The sequence below is a fragment of the Pygoscelis adeliae genome, unplaced genomic scaffold (genome assembly GCF_000699105.1).
Source record: "Pygoscelis adeliae isolate BGI_AS28 unplaced genomic scaffold, ASM69910v1 Scaffold75, whole genome shotgun sequence".
NCBI classification, from domain to species: Eukaryota; Metazoa; Chordata; class Aves; order Sphenisciformes; family Spheniscidae; genus Pygoscelis; species Pygoscelis adeliae.
The window spans coordinates 746366-770550 of record NW_008824772.1 but is presented as its reverse complement, the minus strand read 5'-3'; the positions used below and the strand labels follow the sequence as shown (position 1 = coordinate 770550).

Here is a 24185-nt window from a genome sequence, read left to right as displayed (position 1 = left end):
ATCCAGCTTAGTTGCATCCTGCAGGGTCATTGGTTATGAAATGGCTGATTTTACAGTGGCATTTTTAAAATTCAGCTCTTCTTAATATGGAATTGCATTTTACCAGTATGAATTTTGCAGTGTTGTGTTCTACTTGAAATTACTGCTGCTCTAACATGCCAAAGCTCAGGATATTTTGTTCCATTTTCTTGTCTAAACTTGACCAGTCCCATGAAATCAAAATCTAACCTGAAATACTCAAATTTCTCAAATTGCAATGCATACATGGGAAATGAACACATTTAGATGTGTTGCCAGGACGGTTGCACTATGAGAGAAGGTTATACACTATGAGAGAAGGTTATACACTATGAGAGAGCGTGCAAGTCCAACGTGACTCCACCGGTGGGTGGTTTGGGTCTTGGCCAAGGCAAGGAAGTTGGAAGGAAGCATGCGGCTTTGCTTGGGTGCTTTGTGGCTTGACCATCTGCAAGGAGAATGAATAGGCACCATCTCTCTCATCCACCCCCTCCAATTTAGTGCACGCCTGGAAAAAGGCAGTGGTAGGTGCTGTCTGGATAATAAATGGCATCTGTATGACAAATGGTGCATCTCTAGGGCTTTCCTTTGCAGACTCAGAAAGTTGTGGCTGGAGTGATGGGAACAACAGAAGAGGTGACTGCAAGACCAGCGGGTTCAAAGAGCTTAGCTCGGCTGCCTATTCTGGGGATGAGTTAATCAGCTATAATATGTGAGGTCTGCAAGGCGCGGTGATGAACGGGAGCATACGGAGGGGGAAGGCCATATAGTTAAAAGAGTATTGGTGATAGCACAGAAGTCCTTCTGGCGATGTGATTTATTAGGCTGTGATGGTGTCTTTCACATTAAGTGGCAGATGCCTCATCATACATGACATTTAATGCAGGATGAGAGCGGTTTCACTGTAGGAAACCATTCTCTGTCTGCAAGGGAGGCACTGGGCAGGCTGGACCGAGCTGGCAGTGCTGGTTTTGTGACTGCCACAGCTTGCATCATGCTCGCAGTTGGAAAGGGAATTTTTAAAATCAGATTTTTATTAGATGCCTAATTGACTCATCATCCCTGCCCCCCCCCCATGCACACACATTTGCTCTGCCCTGAAATGTGAGCTAAACAAGGCTGGCGAGAAATGTTTTCTGAATATAGCTGGGGAGAGAGAGCACTGGGGAGGGTGAAGAAGGAGTGAAATCATGCAATTTTTTAAAACAGATGATTGTAAAAGACTAAAAAAAAAAAAACCAGTACAAAAAATAACAACAACGAAAAGAAGTTGTGGTTTCTTAAGCCAGTTTGCATTCCTGGAAGTTGATGATGCCTTGGATTACTGTTGTTTTTTTAGACCTCTTTCAATTTTTTTTTTTAGGATAGTTTGTCTGTAGTGTGGGTATGTGTGGGTAGAGAACTGGGGAATATGCAGAGGGGAAAAAAAAAAGCTAAAAATGGGCAGGAACAGGCTGACTGCATATGCTTTTTTTTTTCCTTAAGTAAAAAAAAAGAACTTGACGTTGTTAAAGATTTGTGTATGTGGGGGTGGAGCACAGGCATGGCAAAGGAAGTGGATCCTGAAGACCACATCTAATACAGGATCTTTTGTGCTTCATTAAACATCATGCCTCCTCAGCTATGGGAGAGCTGTGTCTCAGTTTGCAAAATAATTAGTCCAAACTTCACTTGCAAGCTGCCTTGCTCTGCAGAGAGGAGGAGGGATGCAGCCAAGCCGTCCCAGGCCAATGTGCTGGGAGCGTGATGGTATGGTGGTCTTGCAGGTCTTGTATCGGTGCCACCAGGAAATTTGTTTCTTTTTGCTGTCCAGTTCTGGTGTCACGTCTCATTTTGGCATTTTTGCTTAGAAAACAGTTGTCTTCAGGAAGTATTTCTCTTTTCTCCTTGTTACTCATGCTTACGCCGAGCTGAGCCCCACCGGTCTCCATGGGATGCTGGTGCTTTGCGGGAAGTCCAAAAAACAGAGAGTTGGCTCAGCTGGTCCCCGAATGGGACAGAGGGAAGGTGGGGAGTCAGAGGGCCAAGGTCTCCTCCCATTTACATGAGTGTGTAATAGCTAGAGCATGTTCTGGCTGTTCTGCAGATTTCCTGACGGTTGCTCTGGATTTTTATTGCTTGCACTAAAAGAAGGGTCTGGTCTGTAGTTTGAACATCTAGAGGGAACTTAGAGGAGAAAAACAGTTGTTGCATCAGTGTCTGAAGGAGAAATAACTTTGCCCTCTCTGCCAGGGCGTGCGATGGTTTCCTGGGGACAGCAGCTCTGCGCTGGCAGGGGCTTTGGCTCAGGCACCCGGCGGCTGTGCCCTGCCCGGAGGTGGCAGCTATAAAAGGTGTGGGTGCTGTCACTGCCAGGTGAAAAACATCCATTAAATTTTCACTCCAAGCTCTTCTCCGCCCTGAAGCTCTGTAGACATGCCAAGATCACAGGGTTGTTTTTTTCCTGTTACCAAAGCAGAGCCTGACGTTCCCAGTAAGTGTATCCAACAGGTCTGTTCTTTGCTCGTTGCTCCTTTCCAATACAATAAGGCCTTATTGGAAAATCTCAGATTAGCTCTCTTCCTTTTTTCTCAGCTGGAAGCTTCCTTGTAAAATATTAATCTCCATATTATTTTTTCCCCCAGCAGGTTAATTAATACTTGATTAATCGCCTCGAAAGCTAATGGATATTTATCCAGACCATGAAGGAAATGAATGCCTTCTACAAATAACTGCAGCAACACTCGCTAGCGCTCACTGACAACCCATCTTTATTTACGCTCCTTCTCCTTCAGGAGATGAACTCTGCCCAGCTCTAGAGGACTTAATCGTAACCTTTTCCCAGGGTTGGTTTTGCACTGGCCTGGCTCGATGTTTTCCTACTTGAGCTTTACTTTGTAAACATGGTGCCTTTTTCCAAGGGAAAACAGCAGCATTTGTGGAGAGAGACCCAGACAGCATGGCGTAATCAGTCCAGCCTGGACCAGCAAGGGCCATTTGAGACCTTGGGTGTTTTCATGGGCTGGGAGGAATCTGGCACTCTCTGAAATATTGTTTAGTTTTGGCTATTGAAAAAAAGATTGGAGAGCCCTTTCTGAGTTCCCATCTGCTTCAAATAAATGGTGTTTATTGTCTTTGTCTCCAGCTCTCCAGCTATTGTCATCGGCGGCCTTAATTAGGAGCATATTAAAAATCATGTCTAGTTTGTCGCTCACGCGTACAGAATTAAAAAGTAATTATCTACTTTTACTGTTAACTTGCACGTTCGTCCTGGGTGCTGCTCTGCATCAACGAAAGCGTCTGGCTGCTCTCTGGAGAGGAAAGTCCTTGCTGCCCATGTAGACTTCAAGGGCAGAAATAGCTGGGTAGGTGCCGGGAAGCTGGACAAGGGGACCGAGGGGCCCAGAGGTGGCATGAGACTGGCAGCGGATGCTGGAGGCCAGCCAAAGCATGACCTGTTGTAATGTGGTGCCCTGGCTTTTCCAACAGCCCTGCCCATTGCTCGCTGCTGCCCGTGGCTGGGTCTACACCAGGTCTCATGTCCTGCACCTCTGTTACGAGTCTAATGCTGCTCTCATGGCTCCAGAGGGGGTGGGGGCTGCCAAGAACTCTTACGTGCTTGTCCAAATCAAGGCTGGAAAAATATTGCTGATGTCACTTCTAGGCTCCTGACCTCACTGCAGTAAGAGCCGGTGGACAGCTTGCCCTGGGGTCTGCAGGGTGGACTTTTTGTCACTTCAACAGTGACACTTGTTTTGAGGCAGGAACCAAATGAGCTCACTCCTCCTGTGTTGCTCAGTCTCTTGGTTTTCATCATAAGTGATGCAATTTGTGAGGCTGCCTCCAGGAAGCACCAGCCTCTGGAGCCACATGAATGTGTAAAAAATCTCAGCTTTTGTTCATTTTCCTATCCTTCATGAAAATGTAAGCTGAAAGCTTCAAGCACAAAGGAGCTGCTAGACATTTTTTATGATTGTTTTAAAAATCTATGCTGCTTAAGATGAACTTACGGTTTTGGGTTTTTTTCAGGGACATTGGCTCATGAATTTTTAATTCTTGAGCTTGGCAGCACTGGTGGAATTAGGAACAGAACAACTGATTTTAATGAGTGCAAGATTAATGCAGATGAGCTTGGCTGAAACTGTGATCCAGCTGAGGAGAGAGGATTGTCTCACTTCACCTACCAGCTCCCTCTTCAGTGGGCTGTTATGTTACAAGCGTTACCATAGCAGAGCATATTCTCATCACTGGTCATTACCTGAGGGAGAGGTGCTCATTAAACAGCCCGGTTCATACAGGATATTTTGCACATTAACCCTTGGCAGCTGCCCTGGACCCTCAACAGTCCTGCAAGGTGGACTGTGGCTCCTGAGCGTGCAAGCGAGGAAGAAGGAGGGTGCGGATGGATGTGCACTGATGGAGGAGAAACCTGCCTTGACTCGGGGTCGGTGTCCGCCGGATGGGAAGGAGACTTTTGGCTGCTGCATAGAGCCACCAGCTCCATGCAGGGTCATGGTCTACACCTGCTGCCCATCCCTTGGTGGAGAGCTGTTGTTTTATTTGTTTGATAAAGCGCTTAGCACTCTGGATCATATAAATGGCAGTTACCGATACGAGAGAGCCAGTGGCCCAGAACACTCCTGCACTGGGCAGAGCTCTCCCGCTGCCCTGAGTTACCCGTTAGCTCAATGACTTGCTTTCCTAAACACCTGAAATTAGATATTTGTATAGCGAGTGGTTTTATTACCTGAGCAATGAGGAAAGATGGGGGAGGCTGAGCTGAACTAATTTTATTTGATTCTGTGGGCAACTGGCAGTTTTATATCTCTGTTTTATTTTTTTATATATTTTAACCAGGTAGTGCTTTCAGAGATTGCATCGCTGCAGGTTTTGCTTGCTTGGGCTGTTGAGCGAATGTAGCAGGAGCATTTATGAACAGAGCGTGACGAACCATAAATAATGAGGAGTCTCCCAGGAAAGCATCAGGGGACTGCGGAGGAGAAGACTGGCCTGGCAGTTGGTGAATCGTGTCCACCTTTACAGGGACCTCCTGCCTGACCACGGGTAAGCCACAGCATCGTGCTCTGCTTCAATGTCCCACCCTCAGAGTGGAAGGAAGAGCCATGCAAGATGTATTAGCAGTCCCCAACCCAAGGGCTTCTTGGTGTCTGCATGAGCCTTTGCATCCTATGGGGATTAAAAGATCAGACAGGCTGCTCAGCAAAATAGTGGGGCTGCAGAGGGAGATGGAGAGGACGTTGTTATGAACCTGTTTTGCAGCCGCAGTTCTGCAGATCTCAGGGGTCTAGTAGGGAAATCTGTGAGGGCAAAGGGGTGCCTGGGACAAAAGCGTTGTACCCCAAAATTAGAAGACCCTGAAAGACAGCATCTAAAATAACAGCACACCCACTGTGCTCTTCCCAGGTGCTGGAGGGCCAAGGATGTCTCTGTGCCGGGCTTGGGAACGCACAGGCGTGGGACTGCCCTGCAGTGGGAGGCATTTTTCTGAAAGCTTATCCTGAACTTTTAAAGGATTTTTTTCATCTTCAAACCTGGTATATTATAAAGCAAAACTCCTCATGTTGTTAGCATCACTTTCAACCAGCAGCAATCATTAGATCCTGAGCCTGTTGCCAGCAGCAGTGCTGGTGATTTACCTTGTTTGCTGCAAGGCTAAAGGACGAGCCAGTTTCCCCTTTTGCTGAGCTTCCCACATTGCCTCTTTGCTCACAAGGCAGCAAAATCCCTATAAAAACTGGGCTGCCACCACATCAGGATCTGCCAACAACCGCCTCCAGGTGCGGCTGTCTTGGAATGCATTTAAAAACCCACCCTGAACCCATTTCTCCTCCTCTGCATTTTTCCCAATACATTTTTCTCCCCCAGCCTGAGCTCCTGGCACCAGCTTGCAGAGACGGCCAGCCTCTGCTACTGGCCGGGTGGCCAGTGCCAGGTACCGTGCCAGAGCAACCTGTCCTTATCCCGCTGACATGCTTTGTTCACCGTGCTTGGTTTTGCTCCCCTGCTAAACTCATCATGCTGCTATTTTTAATACCAAGGGATAAACCCGCCTCTTTGCTGCGTCTCGCATGCGTTGCAAGCAGCACAAGGTATGAAGTCGAGCACGTCTGTGTTTAGCACCTGCCAGGCGGGTCCTGGCGAGGAATGCATAGGCTCTTCTGTGTCACCAGCCCCAAATTACAGCATTTCTTCTTCCTCCATGGGAGATGCCTTCCTTAGCTGAAATGACAACGCCAAATTCTCCCTGTGTGAGAGAAGGTTGGGGTTTTTGGTTGTTTTTTTTTTTTTTTTGTTGCACTGAAAAGCAGCTCCTGAAATGGAGTTAATTCATCCTCCTGCCAGAAAAGGGGAGGAGGTGATGCTAATGTTGCTGCGTCCCAGCATCTGCCCTGGTTTGGTGCAGGTGCAGGCAGCAGCGAGCTGTGGCTTGGGGGAACCCTCCACCCAAGGGTGCTCCTGGGAAAAGTAGGTGCCACTGAAATCTGCAGCACGTTTTTTCCCCTTTTAGCACAGCAATTCCCTTTATTTTTTCCTGGGCTCAACTTAAAGTTTGTGCTTTGTTTTTTTTTTTTATTTTTGTAGGGCTTTTATTGCCGTGACAGGGATACCAGGGTGGAACATCTGATCACTGGGATAAAGACATCCCATAATAAAGGGTTTGCACATCCTGTTTCTAAAGCTGGTCTTGCAAAATGATCAAAAGCTTTTCTATTTAGCTAGTATTTCAGTGTCTGTAAATGGCTTAAACTTTTTCCAGCTATTGTTAGTGGCATATCTATAACTCAGTGGCTGTGATTGCACATTCAAAATGAGGAAGAATAAATAAATACATGAAGTAAAACACAATGGCTCAGCTACGTTCCACGGTGTTATGTTGGGAAAAGCTGCTGACTACAAGGCCCAGGAGCTCCTGTAATTATTTCAGGGAGAACAGGTTGCAAACAAGCTGGGAAAACTTGTACTGTAGGACTTTATCCTCCTGGGACATATCCTGAAATGGACGGGGCGCTGGCCTGGGATGTGAGACTGGGTGAGTTTTGTGTCTTCACAGCTTCAGTGACGTGCTCCAAACGCCTGGGTCAGGACCCTCATCCCTAGTGGTCCCCACTGAGGTCACTGGAAGAAGTCCCAGTGCTGCGATGGAGCCAGCATCCCCGCAGATCGCCAGGTCAGGATGTTCACGGCATCTTGCTGATGGCAGCTTTAACAGCCTTACTGCACTCATGGGGCTCCCCAAGGGCACTACTCCACCGCAGCATCCCTGCTCAGAGCTCACAAGAATTGCTCTGTCTTTTGAGGTGCTCCTCCTGGGGCCGTGCTGGAGAAGAGCAGTTTATCCATGCTTTCTCCTGAGGTTTCTTAAACAAACAAACAACACACATGCATTCTAAAATGGTTTTATTGGACTCTTTGAGTTGATTTCTAGAGATCCAACCTCAGACTAAATCCATGTACATCCACATCAGGGGGTCAAGACTCAGATTGCCCCTGGATGGCAGCATCCTTGTGGCAACCAGTCTTGAGGTGGTGTGGGGTTAGATCATAACTCTGGGTCAGTGCACAAACCTCGATGGTCTCATTCCTGCAGCAAACAGCCTGTGCTGGGAGCTGTCAAGGAACATGCGTGTTATCCCTCCCGTGTGCACGGCTGATGGAGAGGAGGTTGGCACCCAACTCAACGTCCCACACAGTGACGGTGGAGCCATCAGATCCTGTCCCCACCTACCAGGAAAGGAGAACTTGCTGTGAAATGTTCTGCTTTGCAGTGCTTTGCCTTTGGTTAATGAAGAGTGGCTGGAGAAGGGAACTGGCGCCATGCCATCATGTACCGGAGAATTACATCTTCTTTGGCCAGATGATGGGTTCCTTCTGCTTTTGAGAGGGAGAAGCCCTGTGGCCACGTGGGCCACATCAGCCACTGCCCGTGGGCTTCTGCGTGGGGAGAGTGCCACTTGCTGTCGAGCTGGGGAGGCAAGACATGCTCTGGCCACACACTGGGTCGTGGTTAGCGTGGTATCCATCCTGCTGCAGCCAGTAGGAAGCCCCAGAAGGTAAATGCTAATTTATGCTGCATACGATCCCTATTAGACCCTGCACTGAGGAGTCAGTAACACAGAGGTCATGTGTGGGTTGTGCTGGGTTTTACTGAGTGTGAAAGTGGGGAATAATCCAAGTATACCCATAAAAGATCGGGGTTGGGTGCTTCATTACTGCGGAGTTAGGAGTGTTTCCAAGGGGAGGCATGTGTTGGGTTGGTAACGAGCTTGCCTTTGATGCAGGCAGAGTGTTGAACGGGTGTGAAAACTGGAGGCTGAAGGCAGCAGATGCGAGAGGTGAAGAGGAGGATGTTTGCAGCTGGGGGTACCTGCACGCTGCAAGGGACCTGTGGCAGAAGGATGCTCTCAGGCTCCCTGCTGGGTGGTGCGTTCCAGCCCAGCCCACCCAGGATGGACAGCAAGCTGCAGCCCTACGGATGGCTGCAGGGACAGGAGAGGATGGCAAACCCCTCCTAACCTCATCAAAGAGGTTGAAGTGGACGTTGAAGGATCCTAGCAGCAGTTTCCAGGTAATGCCATGCACAAGACTGACTTAATGCCAGCTGGAGGGGGGGTGGGTTTCGTGGACTGATTTTTCAGTCTCGCCCAAGCATGTCTCCCTCCCAAATCCCAAATGATGATTCTGTGCTGAGGCCAAACATGACATGACAGGAGCCAAACCATGACATGAACTCAGGGACCTGCAAAGGTGAAGAGTTAAAAGGCACTTGGGGCTTGTTTTCCAGGCGGGTTTACGGGATGTTGCTTTAGCCACACCCTCTCTGTTTACTGCAGGGCACAAGTGGCCTCAAAATTGGTCCATTTGCTTCTTGTGGCTTCTGACATTGGTCTGGCAGCAGAAAGGCTGGAGCATTGGACCTGTGGCTCTGGTTTTTTTTCCGATGGATTTGGGAAGCGAGTGACTAATGTCATGGTAAACAAGCGGGGCCGGGTATGCCACACATCTCAGCATCCCACTGTTGGCGGCATCCATGGTAGGATGGGCTGGTGGCCTGTTCTTGGTTTGGGAACAGATTAAAATAACAACGTGAGGAGCAAGCGAGGCACCGTTGGTGGGTCTCACTGCATTGCCATCTCCTTGTGCTGCAAAAATAATGGAATAGGGATGTGTCCCCAGCTCCTTCCTTAGCACCTCCTAAGCCCTGGGCCGGCCACGGCACTGTCCCCTTCTCAGATCCCAGAGGATGCTGCAACTCCCTCACTGCAAGGACTTGTTCCTTTCAAGGCTCAGCACAAAGAAGTTAAAATGTCTCATTACAAAGGAAAAGATATGGTTCTGCTTTAGTCTGGCTGCATGTGGAAGAGCCTTCCCTGGCTCTTGCAGAAGGGCTCCTCTCTCCTGGAGTTAGTCATGCAAAGAAGATTTCAGGAGGGTCTGCTGGAGTCTCTCCCACTGTGTGCATTTGTACCATAGTAATAGTCATTACGGGCTGCAGTTGCAGATTTTTTCATCATTAGGGATGATACGTGCACACCTCCAGGCCCCCTCCTCCTGTGTGCAGCCGCCAGCTGGCCCTGCCCTTCGTTGTGTGTACGGAGCAGTCCGTGTGCTGGGGGCAGCACAGGAGCAAAAGGAGTCCGTAAAAATCTGTCCCAGACGGATTGCCAGCTTTCTCCTGGGAGAAAACATACCTCCGGTGCCTGAAAAAGCCACCTTGTGACTTACGACTTCAGCAGATTTCATCTGAGGAAAGTCTTTATGAAGGAAGAAATAAAGGAAGGCATTGCAGTTCTTCTACATGCCATTTTTTTTAGACCTGGTTTCTAAAAAAGCAGAGGGGTCCAAAGCAAACACTGGGCAGCATCGCAGAGAGCAGCCTGGAGATGGGTTTTGTTCATTCTTCACTAACTAACAGGGGACCAAAACATGTGTGGAGTGTTGACAATCAGTGGGGCTCAAATTCTGCGTTTCTGTTGAGTTGAAATTGGATGGTTGTCTTGGGAGAAATCCCTCTGGCACTGCTGGTGGGAGTGATGGGGGGTGGCTGACCTGGTGGGTGGAGGGGCTGTAGAGAGCATGGCACTGCGAGGCTACGTGGGTTGCTACTTCTTCATACCTGCTGCTATTGGCAAGCTTTAACATCCTGATGTGTGCTGCAGATAAGACTAAGAGGAGGCATGAGCACGAGGGGAAAAATCCCCCTTCTCCAATGTTTTTCCTGGCTGCAGACATGGGAACTTCAGCACAAGAACCTACAGGCAAGTCTCCAAGAAAGCATCCCAGACTTGCAGCACCTGAGGGGGTGAGAAAGAGACAGAGAAGCTGTGATTTGTTCCTGCTGCTCGTAGCTGGAGGTGGCTGCAGGGATCAACCTGTAGTTGTGGGAAAATTCGACTCTGAGCTTTGTGGCTTAATCAGATGTGGACTTTGAACATTCACTCTAATATCTACGTAATGAGAAGAGAACAGCAAGAAGCTATCATGATAGCTTCATGAAGCTTGCTGGACACCTAGCACCGGCAGTCTAAACATGGCCCTATCATCTTCCCCGTGCAGTAGACGGCCCTAGCTGCTCATTACTGTTGTCCTTCCCAAGGGCATGAGCCTAGGGAGGCAGAAAGCCCCGACCAGCCAAGCTTCTGCCTGGAACTGCTTGTTTTGGATCATTACTTATTTATTTATTTTTACACCCATCCCCAGCAGAATTAAGGGCAGTAATGGGAAGAGCCCTGTAACACTGCCTGCACAGTCTTAAAATGCTTTATGCTCGTTGCAGTTCTCATCCTTACAGCACCTTTGGGAAGAGAGGCAACATTCAAATGTCCGTTTTACAGCACCATGCACTCAGCACTGCAGAAAAAGAAATCTTTAGTAGTGCTGGCTCTGGAGAGAAAATATGAATATGTGTGAGTTGCATGTATCCAATCTCATTGCAGTGAGCTCAAGAAGGTGCAATTATTCTTATTTTTGTGCTCATATATGATTTAGAGTGGTTAATTGCTCAGAATTCCTCCCTCCTCCTAATTGTCTGCAAAAGGAGCGACTTCAAAGCACAATAATTGTGGCCACTGCCAAAGGGAATAGGAGATAAAAGCAACTCCTGTTACCTCCAACTGGCCCCACATGTGTTCCTTGTCCATAGCAACAGACACGGTTGGTACTGAAATAATGCATTGACTATATATTTAATCTTTCACCCAAGGATCTAAAATTGCTTTCCAATGAACCGTTAGCTGAAGGATCCCCACGCAGCCCTGATTAGACAGGCAAGAAGACATGGAAGTTGTGAAACAGCCCAGCTTTGTAGCACTGGGAGGGAAGAGAGCCGTACTGTGATTGTGCTCCGCAGGGAAACTACAGCTGGAGGAGCTGAGAAGCGACAAGTAGGTCAAGCCTGCTGTTTTGAAGATGTTTTGGACACATTACAGTGATGCTACAGCCTCCTGCTCTGAGCTTGGTGCTGTCAGTAGCCAAACCAGGTAGTTTAAAGGCTTCTGGGTGGCTTTCTATGTGGCTCTGCAGAGAAATGAAATACCCTCAGAGAAATGGTCTCTAAAGGGAGGGCTGCAATGCCAGGCGGGGACCCAGCAGCTGTGCTGGGACTACCAGCCCAACAGAAAATCGATTGCTAACAAGACTTTTCTGCTAAGATCTGGGGTGGCCCACGAAATGGGGCTGTGAGCGGAAATGTTTGGGAGCCACCACTTTCAAGTTTGCAGGGACCACAGACATCTTATGCCCTGTCTGGGTGTGGGCCACCTCCAGCTCTGCAGGAGCCGCGGCGTCATGATGGGGAGCATCCATTGAAGAGTCCAGCGGTACCACCTAGGGCTTTTGGAGACCTAACTCCCAAATACCAGCTTCCCTTCTGTGTTCACAGCCCCTGCCACTGAGCCAAGAGACCCAGAGGTAACCAGTGCTGTGGGGCACGAGTCCTGGCAGCAGCTGGATACAATGCCTTGGGCTTCACCCATGTCTACCCCAAAAACGCTTGGACAGGGGGAGCAGCGCTTGGCCAGGCTGTCACGTAGCAGCTCCAGGGGTGCACGGCACGATCCCCCTGCAGTGACTGGGAGATTCAGGGGTCTGCAATCATCAAAGTACTTCACACCCCAAAAAACACAGGCAAAGCCCCCTGAGCCGTGTTGTCCTCCGGTGTCCTCAGCATCTCCTCAGCCTGGCTGGTTTGGTTTTTTTTTTTGCCTTTTCACATTCTCAGCTTGCGACACAGTTATCAACCGTTGTTACCTTCACATCTCTGGCAGATCAAGACAGGACCACTGCATTAGTTCTGTGTCACCAAGGAGAGCTTAAATATTGTGATTAAAAAATTCTGGTCTTGCATAGTCTACTCAGACATGCAGGAAGAAACCTTTGCAATTAGATTCTCTGTGCGCCGGCAGGAGGGCAGAAGTTCCTCCTTTTTTTTCTTTTCCATGACTATATTCTTCTGTGATTTTAGAGCAGCAGGGAAAAAAAAAAGCCTGTTTGATTTTCTTCATTATGCTAAGCCTGGTTTTACTTTCTGATTGCCAAAGCATGATAAATGGAACAGAGATTACCTAGAGATTTTCAAAGATTTGCTTTCAAATTTTATTTTTCCTGAGCCTCATTAAGCTTGCAGGTTTTATCTACACTTTGTTCTTACGGTAGAGTAGCATTGCCATATATTAATAGCCATATTTTTTCATTTGAAACTAAAACCAGATAGAGGTTTCTCATGCTTTGCTTTCAAATCCTATTTTAAAAAATATTGATCGTGTGTGTTGCCTCCCTTTTCCTCTGACCCTGCTGGCTCTGTAAAGGACAGTCACTAACGAAATGCTTTCGGTCCTGGATCTCTGTGCATTACTGAGCGCAGTTTTGTAGATTTAGGGACAGATTTTAGAAGGTATAATGTATAGATAAAAGAAAAATGCAGTTTCCAACAGAGAGACAGGCAAGAAAAAATAAGATTTAAAAGCAGGACCTCTACAATTAGGGGGTACAGAGCAGCTTAGACATGATAAGATAGCCCGTGAGGTGCCTAGGCACATCTTTCAGGAGTTAAATGCTATTGAAAGATCTGGTCCTCCATGACTTAAGGAGAAATGGCCAAAAATCATCTCATGGCTGGGAGCCCCCAGGCACAGCCCGTGTGCTGCTCTCTAGGAGAGGTTTGGAGGAGGGTGGCAGGGGCTGGGCATGAGGACAACATGGGGGACACACACAAACACCAGCCTAACATACCTAATGGTGTTTCTTCTGCCAGAGCCAAGAGAACTGAACCACCTTCTGGGTTTTCCAGGTGTGCATCTTCCTCTTTCTGTGCCCATCCATGAGCCCACAGAGGTCTTGGGGCAGTTTGAAGACGCGACAAAAAGGTCTCCTTGTGCCACCTACCCAGCGTGGGGAACAGCTTCCTTATGTGCATCAGGAGGGTGTGACAGTGCAGGAGCTGGCTGTGTCCTCCAAGTTCCTGGGGAAGGTGCTGGAGATAAAAGGCCCAAGGCAAGTTTCTCTGCTGATGCCCAGCCTTGTTATCATAGGAGTGGGAAACATGGGTGCACAGAGTGGGGTGAGGACAGACCACCCTTAGGGTGCCACTGCGCCAACCGCAGCTGTGCTGGGAGCACCATGACCCAGTGAAAAGGTGAAGCCCTTCGTGCTTGGACCAGCCCAGACCCGTCTCCAAGGCTCGAGGTGGTCCTAGTGACATTCTCCTCCAGATGTGACCCCAGGAGCTTTGCTTGAACTGGAAAGCAGCTCATTTGGAAGGGTTTTCTGTAGTTCCTCCAGACCCACTCAACAAGCTCTAATAATAACTAACTGCCTTTCTATTTATAAATGAGAACAGCAGCGAGGAACTTGGCTCAGGCGGCTGGGGCCACAGCAGCCCTGGTGCTCCCACAGCACACCACGGCTCTCGCCCTCTGCCATCGAGCTGTTCGTCTCCGCTGTCCTGCTGGCGCCCCAGCAGCCCTGCCATCGTGCATGGGAAAGGGCATTTCCCAGGGCTCTTTCCTTTGGATACACACACTTTGGGTTTTTTTTTTTTGCTTGTTGACAAGGGAACATTTTCTTTTTAAAAAGAGGGATTGTTTTTGTTGCAGGTCCTACCCCACTTTGTAAAACAAATATTTCCCAAGCACTTGATGTTTCAGATGATGTTACTGTTACTGGAATGTCAGTGCGAATATCAGAAAAAGTATTTCTTACTGGAGCCTGGGGATTTTGTGCTGCCCGTCTCCCAGTGGTCAGATGTGACGCAGAGGACCGATGGATCCCTTCGGCCAAGCCAGCTGGATGTGGCCTGCATTGGGGCTGAGTTGGAAAAGCATTTGGGTTTAGATTAACATGCAGTAGCCCAAGGCTAGCTCTCGCTAGGTGATGCTAGGGGAGCATCACCTCCACTTCGGCTGGGTCAGCTTGAGCCGAGGCTCGAATCAGGCTGAAGCTGCCTTTGCTGGCTCCAGTCTCACGGGGACTGGACATCTGCAGCCAGTTCTGCTTCTACCCACAGTGTTGCCTCTGCTCCCCTTCCCGACAGCATCGAACCCTGTACCTGCACTTCTGGGAGAGGCTGGAGAGAGTTTTTCCACTAATACATCCTCTCACTATCTCCGCTACGTGCAGGATGCCAGATTTGATGAAAATGCTCTGATCTGTTCTGACAAATCCTCTGTTCCTAAGTAGATAATAACCAGAAAATCTTCCTAAATAAATCCTGGTTTCGGATCTGTGCCCACACTTGTTATTGCTTTCATACCAATTAACTGCTCCTTCTTGCCCTGAATGGGGGGCATCCTCAGCCCCTCGAAGGAGAAAGGGGGCACAGATTCACAGCTGCTGAAGTCAGCATGGGACTGGGTGGAGTTTTATGACTGTAAAAAATGAGAGTCTGATTTAGCAGCATTAATGCCCAAGTGACCAGAAACACTCTCCTCGGCTGAGCAGAGATTAAAGGCTGCAGATAGTTATAATCCTGAACTGCAGCGGAAAGTGCTGCGATACCTTTTCATCGTATCAGTAGTGCAACGAAGCTGGCACATGGATCTGACCTGGAGGACAGAAGAGGAATATATTAGAATAATACCCATTCACTTGTCCTCTCTCCTCCTTCAGTATCAAGTTGATATACTTGATACTGAGACCCCCCCCTGGCAGAGGGGGGTCTTAGGCTCCATTTCCCCTCAAACTCGGACCAGGTCTGGCGCTGCTGGCGAGGTCTGTGCACATCCTGAACAAACGAAACTTCCTCGGGGAGGTTCACCATGGATGCACTGAAGAACTGCACATCCCTGCTGGTGGTGGCTGCTGCATTCCTGTGGACACCAGCCATGTCCGCAGCATCTGTGGTCCAGCTTTTTGACCTTCTTCCATCTGCAAATCCTCGGCGTGCATCCAAAGCCATTGGACGGCGAGAGAGCAGAGCTGCAGAACAATGCTCTCGCTCGTAAGAGAGGCAGCGGTGCCACCTTCAGCACAGAGCAGCCAGGCCAGGGGGGGCTGAGCCCCTCTCCCAGTAGCCGGGGGCTCTCCCGGCTGGGCAGCATTCACTTGGGAACTGGGGCTTTCCCTCGGATGGATGCCTTGCACAGAAAATTGGAAATATGCTGATGAAAGATTCTGCTGTTGTTCTGTTTTCCCTAAGAAAGGAGAAACTCTGAGCAGCTTTTTTTTTGAGTGATACAGCATTACCTGATGAGTTGTCCTCAGATTCAGCCCAATCCTTTACCATCCTCTTCACCTCCCATGTTTCTGCCTCTGGAGTCTGTGGTCCCATGCGGTAAGTGCTCCGCCCTTGCTGATGCTCACAACCCACGGCCCTGGGATGAGGGCATCACCAGCTCCTGGATGGGAAATTAAGGTATAAATTGGCCTTGCACCAGAGTCCTAAATCTCTTCCAGGCTGTGCATGATTCAGTTCTTCATTGCCCTCATTTCTCATTAACACTGCCTTTCTAATTTGTCCCTGCCCATGGCAGGGGGGTTGGACTGGGTGACCTTTAGAGGTCCCTTCTAACCCAAACTATTCTATGATTCTATTCTATGATTCTAATACAGCAATACATGGTGGGAGCCATACTCCTCTGGGGTTAGGGAAGTATTTGAGTGAAAAAGCAATCCCAAAACAGGCAGGCTGGGATGTTCTGTCTGCTCGACTGCCTGGAGCAACATGCTGGGCCAGGAGTGTGCCCTGGGAGGTCACTGGAACAATCCTGAAAGTTATTTGCCTTTACGTAGCCCCTTCTCAGGCTGAGGTTCCTACAGTCCCAGCAGTTATTTTGCTGACACAAGGACTTCGGCTTTTGCTCCCGGACTTCATCTCACCCTCACCCCACACACCCCTGTACTCACCTCCCTTTGTGCACAGCAGCACGGGGGGCTCAGTCCCAGCGACACCCTCCTGTCCGACCTACCTCAGCCTGCAAAGTGCCAATGAAGGGTGACCTCGATGCCAGAGCTAGACCCACCATGCACGGGCACAGAGGGCAAGGGAGGACATGGGGGACCATGCACCCTGATGGAGAGGGACCGGGGGCACAGCTGGCCTTATTCCCCCTTGGCTGGTCCAGCACATTAAGAGATGGGAGCAGGATAACTGGGTGGCAAAAAAAATCCTGCGGATGCAAACCTGCCGCTGCCTGGTTGCTGGGGAAGGCAGGGATGTCCCGGCAGAGTTTCGGTGTGTGCGAGTTGAGGAGCAGGAGTCTCAGCCGTGCACCGCTGCGGTGTCACCAGGAGGTGGCACAGCACGAATGGAGATGCTCCGGGGGAGCGCACCCTGGGCCAGGCGGGCTGGGTCCCGCGGAGCCGCCGCACACCCCCCGAAGGGGAGCGAAGTGATTCATGAGGGCAGTTCCAGGAAAAAGAAGAAAAGTCTCGCATCTTCTTTCTCGGAAACCCATTGTGCAAAGTCCTTGGGGGGGGGGGGGGGGGGAAGAGCACAAAAACCACATTTTATTTGGAGAGAAGGGAAAAAATGAGCACATTTCCCCCCCTTTGAAAACACCCAGCTGTCAGGACATCCACTGTCTTGTGTCCCCATGGCCTTTCCACATAAGCGGAGCCTCCACTGACTCCTGTTCCTCTGTCTGGTGCCCTCGTTCACTGCTCTAATATCCCATCCGTCAGTACGTTCCTTCAGGAAACTTCATTTATGGCTTATATCATATTAATAATCAGCAGCTTGCAGAGGTTTTTCCTGCAAAAGCAGACCCAGCAGCAGTGCAACATCTGCAGGTCTCCGTGGCTGAGCAAGGAAAAGCTCGTGGCCCCTGAGCCTCCCACCTGCAGGTCTCGATCTGCTGATTTCCAGATGGGATCAAATGCATTATCCCCATAGGGCACGTTTAGCCCATCTTCACTTGTGGGAGCACTCTTCAGGCACCTGTGTCTGAGGTGATATAGCTGGAAATGGCAAACCGGTATTTTTTTCCTAAACGTTGGCAATTTTCCCTTTCTAGCAAAGGCAGAACAGAGGATCTAGAATCAAGAGATCAGCCATTACAGACCAGAAGAAAGATTTGCTTCCAATGAAACACTGACCCACGGTGCTTCTGCTAGAAACATTGCACTTCAAGAAAATTATTGTCTATATTTCACTTGAATGGGTGATTTTGAAATACATTGCTATTGTTGGTAAACCGTATACCATACCACTTAGCCCATGCCCAGTTTGTAACCAAAAAAAAGGTGATTTCTTCCCAGAAAATGGTTCCTTCTCTCCCAATTTCCCTTCTTGGGTTTCCATGTCAAAAGTTAACTGAAACAGCCAACAGTGACTTAATGGGGTCCCAAGAGAACAGGGACCAAGCATCTCCTTTGGCCCCTTGTTGAGGGCCCTTGAGCGTAGAGGAGCACAAGGACAGGGCAAGTGGCTGCTGCCGCTTCCCCGACTGCTCCTTGGCTCAGGGGTCCCCAAGCCTGAGGCGCTTTAGCAGCTCCCCATGGGTGGCTGCTTCTTGCATGAATTTGTCCAGGCGCTTTTTAAAGCCAGCTCAAATTTTAGCTTTCACAGCATCTTCATGGATGTAGCTAACTTCATGTCATGCCCTCCGATCTCAGGCTGGAAGAGTCAGTGCAGGACACCCCCATGGAGGGCATACGAGGGGGACATGGAGCTGCCGCTTTCTGTCCCTCCCACTCAGAGGGGGAGTGTTTGCCCCTGTGACTGCTACAGCCAGACTTCCAGGAAAGCCCCAGGACAGTAGATAGATGTTCTGCAAATGCAAGAAATCAGATGCAGAAGATGTCATGCAATCATTCGCTCACTGGAGCCTATTTCTCACTTTTCAGTCCCTTGTGCAAGGCAGTTACAAATCCCCATGTGAAATGTGGTATAGCCCTGCTACATAATATTGGCAGGAGTCTTCTGTCCTGTCCTGAGAGGGAAAAAACCATAGCCCATAGCGGTTTCAAGGCCAGTTATTTTTCAAATCAAAGGGAAAAAAAAAAAATCTTGCTTCTTTTTGTCGTTCTTTCTGAATTCCTACTTAGCATCCTGAAAACCCTTTAGAGGATTCGCATTTAGAGCATAAAACGAATTTCTCACAGTGAGGCCAGAGAAAACCAAGGTGTGTGGGTGAAGGAAGCTGTGGCCCATGCCAGCAGCCAGCGCCAGCAAGTAGATATCCTCAGGTGCCTAAGGTGAGATCGAGCACTGCCTCAAATCCTCCTCGCATCCTATGGCACTTGTTTTAAAGTCAGATAATAAATGTTTGCTGGGACTGGGAACATAGGGAATATTTCCAGTGCAGCCCAGTGCAGACCTTGCCTCTTAGTCCATCTGTGGACACAGTACTTAAATAGCTGAAGAAACCTAAAAAAGACCATTTACAACTCAATCCTGACAGTAGTACCTCCCTTCACAGCAGGGAATTGCTGCTATCAATTACCTCCTCGGAGACCTGCTGAGCCTGATGTGTGGTTGTTGGATGCTGGGATCCCACCAGGGTCTGGGGCAGGTGATGGTGGGCAAAAATAGCTTCCTTCACATGCCTGGATGGGAAGGAACATGTCTTAGGTCATCTTGGCAGTTTTTGTGGTTGGAGGAGCTGATGGCTGGGCTGGCTCTTGGCTCTCAAGGCTGTAGGACACAGGGCAAGAAGACCGTTGCAAAGAATAAAGTTGCTCAAAGCGAGAGTCAGGCTGGTGTGGCCACCTGCAAGAGAGCTGATTATTTATAGGCATTATAGGTTCCTATGACTGCATCCATTTACCTGGGAGAGCCAAGGTGGTTGATGGTAGTGACAATTCTTCCAGCAAACCCATGATATTTTACTACCACAATGTCACAGAAGGACCTGCTCCAGCATGCCCCAAATCCATGGGAAGGATTTGCCTTTGGCATCTGGGCTCCCACTGACATCCATTAACCATCTCTGACCCAACCCAAGACCTCTCCAGGGACATTAATTACTGGACTAGATGACTTCTGATATTTTCAAATAGCCGAAATTCATTCAGAAAAGCATAAGACCCTGCAGGAGGGACGTATTTGGTCCCCACGTCGGTGGCATCCACCATAACCACAGACACACAGATGTGTTTATAGCTCAGCTGCTGCACAGCCCATGTCCTTCCTTACCTGTCCATAAAACACCACCTGACGTCTGTGCCAGGACGAAGATGCACAGGGACAAACCGGATACCTCCATTTTGCCTAGAACATAAGTTCATGAACTTCTGTTATCATTCAGGCATGATCTAATTGAAACATCATGACTTACACAACCATCTCCCTCTCTGTCCCCCTCTTCCACTCTTTTAAAAAATGTTTCCTGCTTTTTCCAGCTGGACAAGCTATCCTTCTGCCTGCTTTGAAGTAAACATTTTGTTGGGTTTGGCTGCTGTCACAGCCACACATAGTCTTCTGCCTGATATTTTATCCATCTGCTGCTAAAGGACTAGAGAATATTTTGAGCTGAGAGTCTCAAAAGGGTTTTGAGGTGCTGAGTAGAACTAAGGAGTACCAACTCAAGAGAAAAATCTTCTTCTCAGCTTTCACGTGCATAGTAATTGAAGCTGAAATGCCTTAAAAATCAAATACTCTGAGATTCTTGTTGCAACATCCTGGTACTCACGTGCTGCAAAACAGAGACCGTACACTGGTTTGCATTAGCTGAGGACCTGATACACCCTCTTCACCCCCCTCCACGGTTCACATGCCGAGATGTAATCCAACACCGATTTCCTTTTCTGTCTCAAGCGGATGGAAAAAGAGAATTGGACTCCTGTGCCGTTGAGGTTGCCAACATCTGCCTTGCCTCATTTCTTCTGCTTGAAGAACATCTGGCTCTGCTCTGGGACAGCCACGTGTGGCCAGTTGTGTTGCACGGGAATGGGCTGTGCTTGCTGTGATAAAGCCTCTTGTGGGTCTGCCGGCCAGAGCATGGTGTCTGCCCAGCTGGAGATGCTTGCTGCCCTCATGGCATGGGAGACCGCGTGTTCATGGTACCTTTCCTTCCAGAGCAGACACAAATAACTTTCCCTGATGCTGGTCCTGTCTTCTGTTTCCACCCCCGGCCCCCCGGTTACTCTGAAGAAAGGATGGGTTTTGTTCAGTTGAGCTACGAGATCTGGAGGTGCCTGCCCGGGAGAAAGCATGCATGGCCGTGGCACTGCTGCTGTGAAGGGGGGATACAGGAGGGGCTGTGAGGAGCTGCACAGGGCTGGGGTATATTGCCTTTACCCCGTGGGGTGTCTGCAGGCAGGACACCATCTTGTAGGCCACCACAGGCAGCCCTGCTACAGGCTTCCTGCAGGACACCAGTCCTTCGCTTAACATCGCTTAGCTTTACCCTCCTCCTACTCTGCAGAAGTGTCTCATAGCTATTTTGAAGCTTGCATCTCTGCTTTTTGTGAAGTTCCTTGAAATTCTCAGAACTATCACTTTTTTGCTGTTGTTGCTTACTTACACTTAAGGAGAGCTGCTTAATTAACATTTGAACTAGACAATGTTCATATCTCTATCGCAGCGGTGAGAGGACGAGGAGACCTGGAAAGCCCTGTCATTCCTGTCCAGACATTTCTCAAACACCCCTTTGCTCCCCAAAACCTTGCAGGGTGAAACGCTGTCCCCGAGCTCCCAAACCTTAAGCACGCATGTGCCTTGCTCCCCTGGTCCCCAGCACTCAAAACCTACCAGCTGGCACCGTTTTTCTTACCTCACCTGAAAGGCATGGGCTGCTCTTTGCTGTCGCTCCGGGATGCCCGTTTGGGGCACGGTGCTTGGGGACCGGCGCTGGAGGCGGCTGGTGGTGAATGGCCCTTTGTGTGCTTTGTTGCTTTGCTGCATAAAAAGGGCATTATTAAATCTAATAAATAAGAATCTCCCTGTTAATAAGACTAAGTTATTGCATGAGTTACTGTGGGGAACGTGCAGCATCCGCAGCAGGGAGCTGCCTCACCCGCTTTATACTGGGACGATGGACTCACCCTGCAGCACAGCCAACACACTCTGGTTCAGGTTTATCAGCAAAGACGCTGTGTGCACGGAGGGCTTGTGCTGTGCTGGAAAACAAGGAGAATAACCAAAATGTTAAGCCAGTTTTGGAGCTGGTTTGCATGTTGGAGCAGGGTACTTTCCACCGGGCTGCTGTCAGCCTCTGTGCTCAAAGGGCAGGTAGAGCGATTGCAGCTGCTGGGGGATGGTTTTCCCCCGCAGCCCTTCAGCTCAGGGCAGGGGAAAGGAGAGAGGCGGAGGCGACCTCTGAAGGGAATATTTAAGAAGCCGATTCATTTCCAGGAAATCTCTCTCTTGTTCTTTCCCCCCCCCCCCCCCACCACAACACAAAAGCTAAGTCCTCGTGAACTTTTTGAGAACTTTTGTTCGTTCCCTCTTGCCAGCTAAGCTCTGCTTTGTGCTGGTGACAGAACCCCTTTCTCCAAGCACTGGCCATGGGCCAGGACCTGGACATTTTGACTGTGTGCTGGCAATGCCACAAGCCCTGTCCCCCTTCCCTCCCGGCTGATGCAAAGCCCCAGCTCCAACCAGCTTGCCTTTGGGGGACTCTCTGTGGGTCTTTTCCCTTCTCCTCCTTGTGCAGAAGATGATGGAGCCAGCTCTGCTGGAATGACAAGCCCCAAATATAATGAACAATAATCTGTCAAACCTGTGGTAGCAGAGGGTGAAGCAGGTTGGTGGTAGTTACTTAGAAGAAACAACCATGCTAAGCGGTGTTGGAAGGAATAGCCAAGGCAGGAGATGCTCTTCACCCCAGAGAAGGAAATGCAATTGCCACAAGAAGATTTCATACCTCAGTCCCGCTCTCCACATTAGTGTCTTTCCTGTAGCCCAGTGCACTCCTCTTCCCCTCCCCAGCTCCCAGAGATGCTCTCTCTGGGACAGGACTTGTTTGCTGGGGCTTTTGTTACAGTTTGCGTCTTTACATCATCCGAAGACCTCCAAAGGGACCTGGTCCCCTCGTGCTGTGTGGTAGAAAAGAGATTTCCTGGTTAAAGAAGCAAGGGTCTGTGTGTTATGGAGGGCAGAGAAGAGGGAAGCCAGTGTATTTTACAAGTCCACTCAAACCAGCAGCCACCACAGCAGAGGGGCACCTCTCACCAGCAGCATCTCCAGAGGTGCAAACCACGAAATGCTGATGACAAAATCCCAACAGGAATGGATCGTATAAACTGTCGTTATATCAGGAGGCTCATGGCTTGAGTTCTCCACCACTGCTGATATCCCCAGGACACTAAATAAAACTCTTCCCTTTCACCGAGATCCCATTTTCCGGAGCTGAGTGTATGAACAGGTGACCAAAATGTTTGCTGATTTCACTTACCCGTTTCCCAGGGGTGGGGAGTAGAAACGGAACTGTTGTGCAACCAGGAGGGAAATAATCATGATCCCTCTAAATACATGTCCTCCAACTGCCAAAATGTGTTTTGAAGCTGAGTGGGGAATGTACACAAGCAGTGATTGCAACACAGCCACTGCTGCAGGTTATATAAAGAGAATTGGATTTAATATTTTCTGTGACAGTTTTAACCTTTGCAAATGAGCTGGGCACAGGGATAACGTGTGCCTGAGTTGTCAGGAGGAAAATCATAGAATCATGGAATAGTTTGGGTCGGAAGGGACCTCTAAAGGTCATCTCGTCCAACCCCCTTGCCGTAGGCAGGGACATCTTCAACTAGATCACGTTGCTCAGAGCCCCGTCCAACCTGACCTTAAATGTTTCCAGGGATGGGGCATCCACCACCTCTCTGGGCAACCTGTGCCAGTGTTTCACCACCTTCAGCATAAAAAATTTCTTCCTTGTATCTAGTCTAAATCTACCCTCTCTTAGTTTAAAACCATTCCCCCTTGTCCTTGCTCAACAGGCCCTGCTAAAATGTTTGTCCCCATCTTTCTCAGAGGCCCCCTTTAAGTAATGAAAGGCTGCAATAAGGCCTCCCTGGAGCCTTCTGTTCTCCAGGCTGAACAATCCAGGCTGGTTCCCAAAGGGAGGAGTGACAACCACTCGCCCCAGTGTGGAGGGAGGGCAGGGGTGAGCACGCTCGCTGAGCCAGGCTGCTGGAGATAGTAAACATGAGGGACTACAATTGCCTGGCCAGCAGCCCTGGGCCCTCTGCAGCAACCTCCATCCCCAGGGAAAGGAGTTTGAGCTGCTTAGCTGTTCCTGACGGTCCACAGCAATGACGACATAAGAGAAAACCACGGTTTCTATAGAGACATTTATTGGAAGGGTATAAAAATAGAATGCATATTTCAATAAGATGTATTTAAACACGTCGTAGGCAAATAGTCCCACACATTGGTGGGAGAGGAGCCCAGAAGGTTGGCAGTGTGTCCAGATTCCCTGATGCACCCAGATCCACCAAGCAAAGCAGAGCCTCGATCCCCAGAGATGGGTTATGACCCTTCTTTCTGCAAACCTTTCTGTCCCTCTGCTGCACACTGCTCTGCTTGACAGGAACTCTCACCAGTGCAGGCACTATTTCATCAACCACCCATTGGAAATGCAACTTGGGGTAGGGGTCAGTGTAGACACCTGCAGAGTCCAGGTGAAACGTCTTCTGCATCGGAGAGGAGCCCTCAGCTGATGCTCGCTGGAAAGGCAGAGCCTGTTGCTCCTCTTCATGGTACGCTGATAATGGTAGTAAATATGTGCAGTGTCACATCAGTTCGGTTAATACTGAGTAATGTGTAAATGAACACTTCAGATCTTTAACAG

The 24185-nt window shown here is 49.2% G+C and overlaps 2 protein-coding genes across 2 annotated transcripts in view; both read right to left on the bottom strand.

Annotated features, from left to right (window-relative positions):
- The window catches only part of FAM20A (family with sequence similarity 20, member A), a 60927-nt gene extending 38075 nt beyond the window's left edge, over nucleotides 1-22852 (bottom strand). The window contains exon 1 of the mRNA XM_009323765.1: nucleotides 22791-22852. Within this exon, the coding sequence (XP_009322040.1) occupies nucleotides 22791-22852 (62 nt within the window). The remainder of the gene's footprint in view (nucleotides 1-22790) is intronic.
- The window catches only part of LOC103916711 (ATP-binding cassette sub-family A member 8-like), a 24813-nt gene continuing 23476 nt past the window's right edge, over nucleotides 22849-24185 (bottom strand). Inside the window, 2 exon segments of the mRNA XM_009323764.1 lie at nucleotides 22849-22878; nucleotides 23935-24098. Coding sequence (XP_009322039.1) covers nucleotides 22849-22878; nucleotides 23935-24098 — 194 coding nt within the window.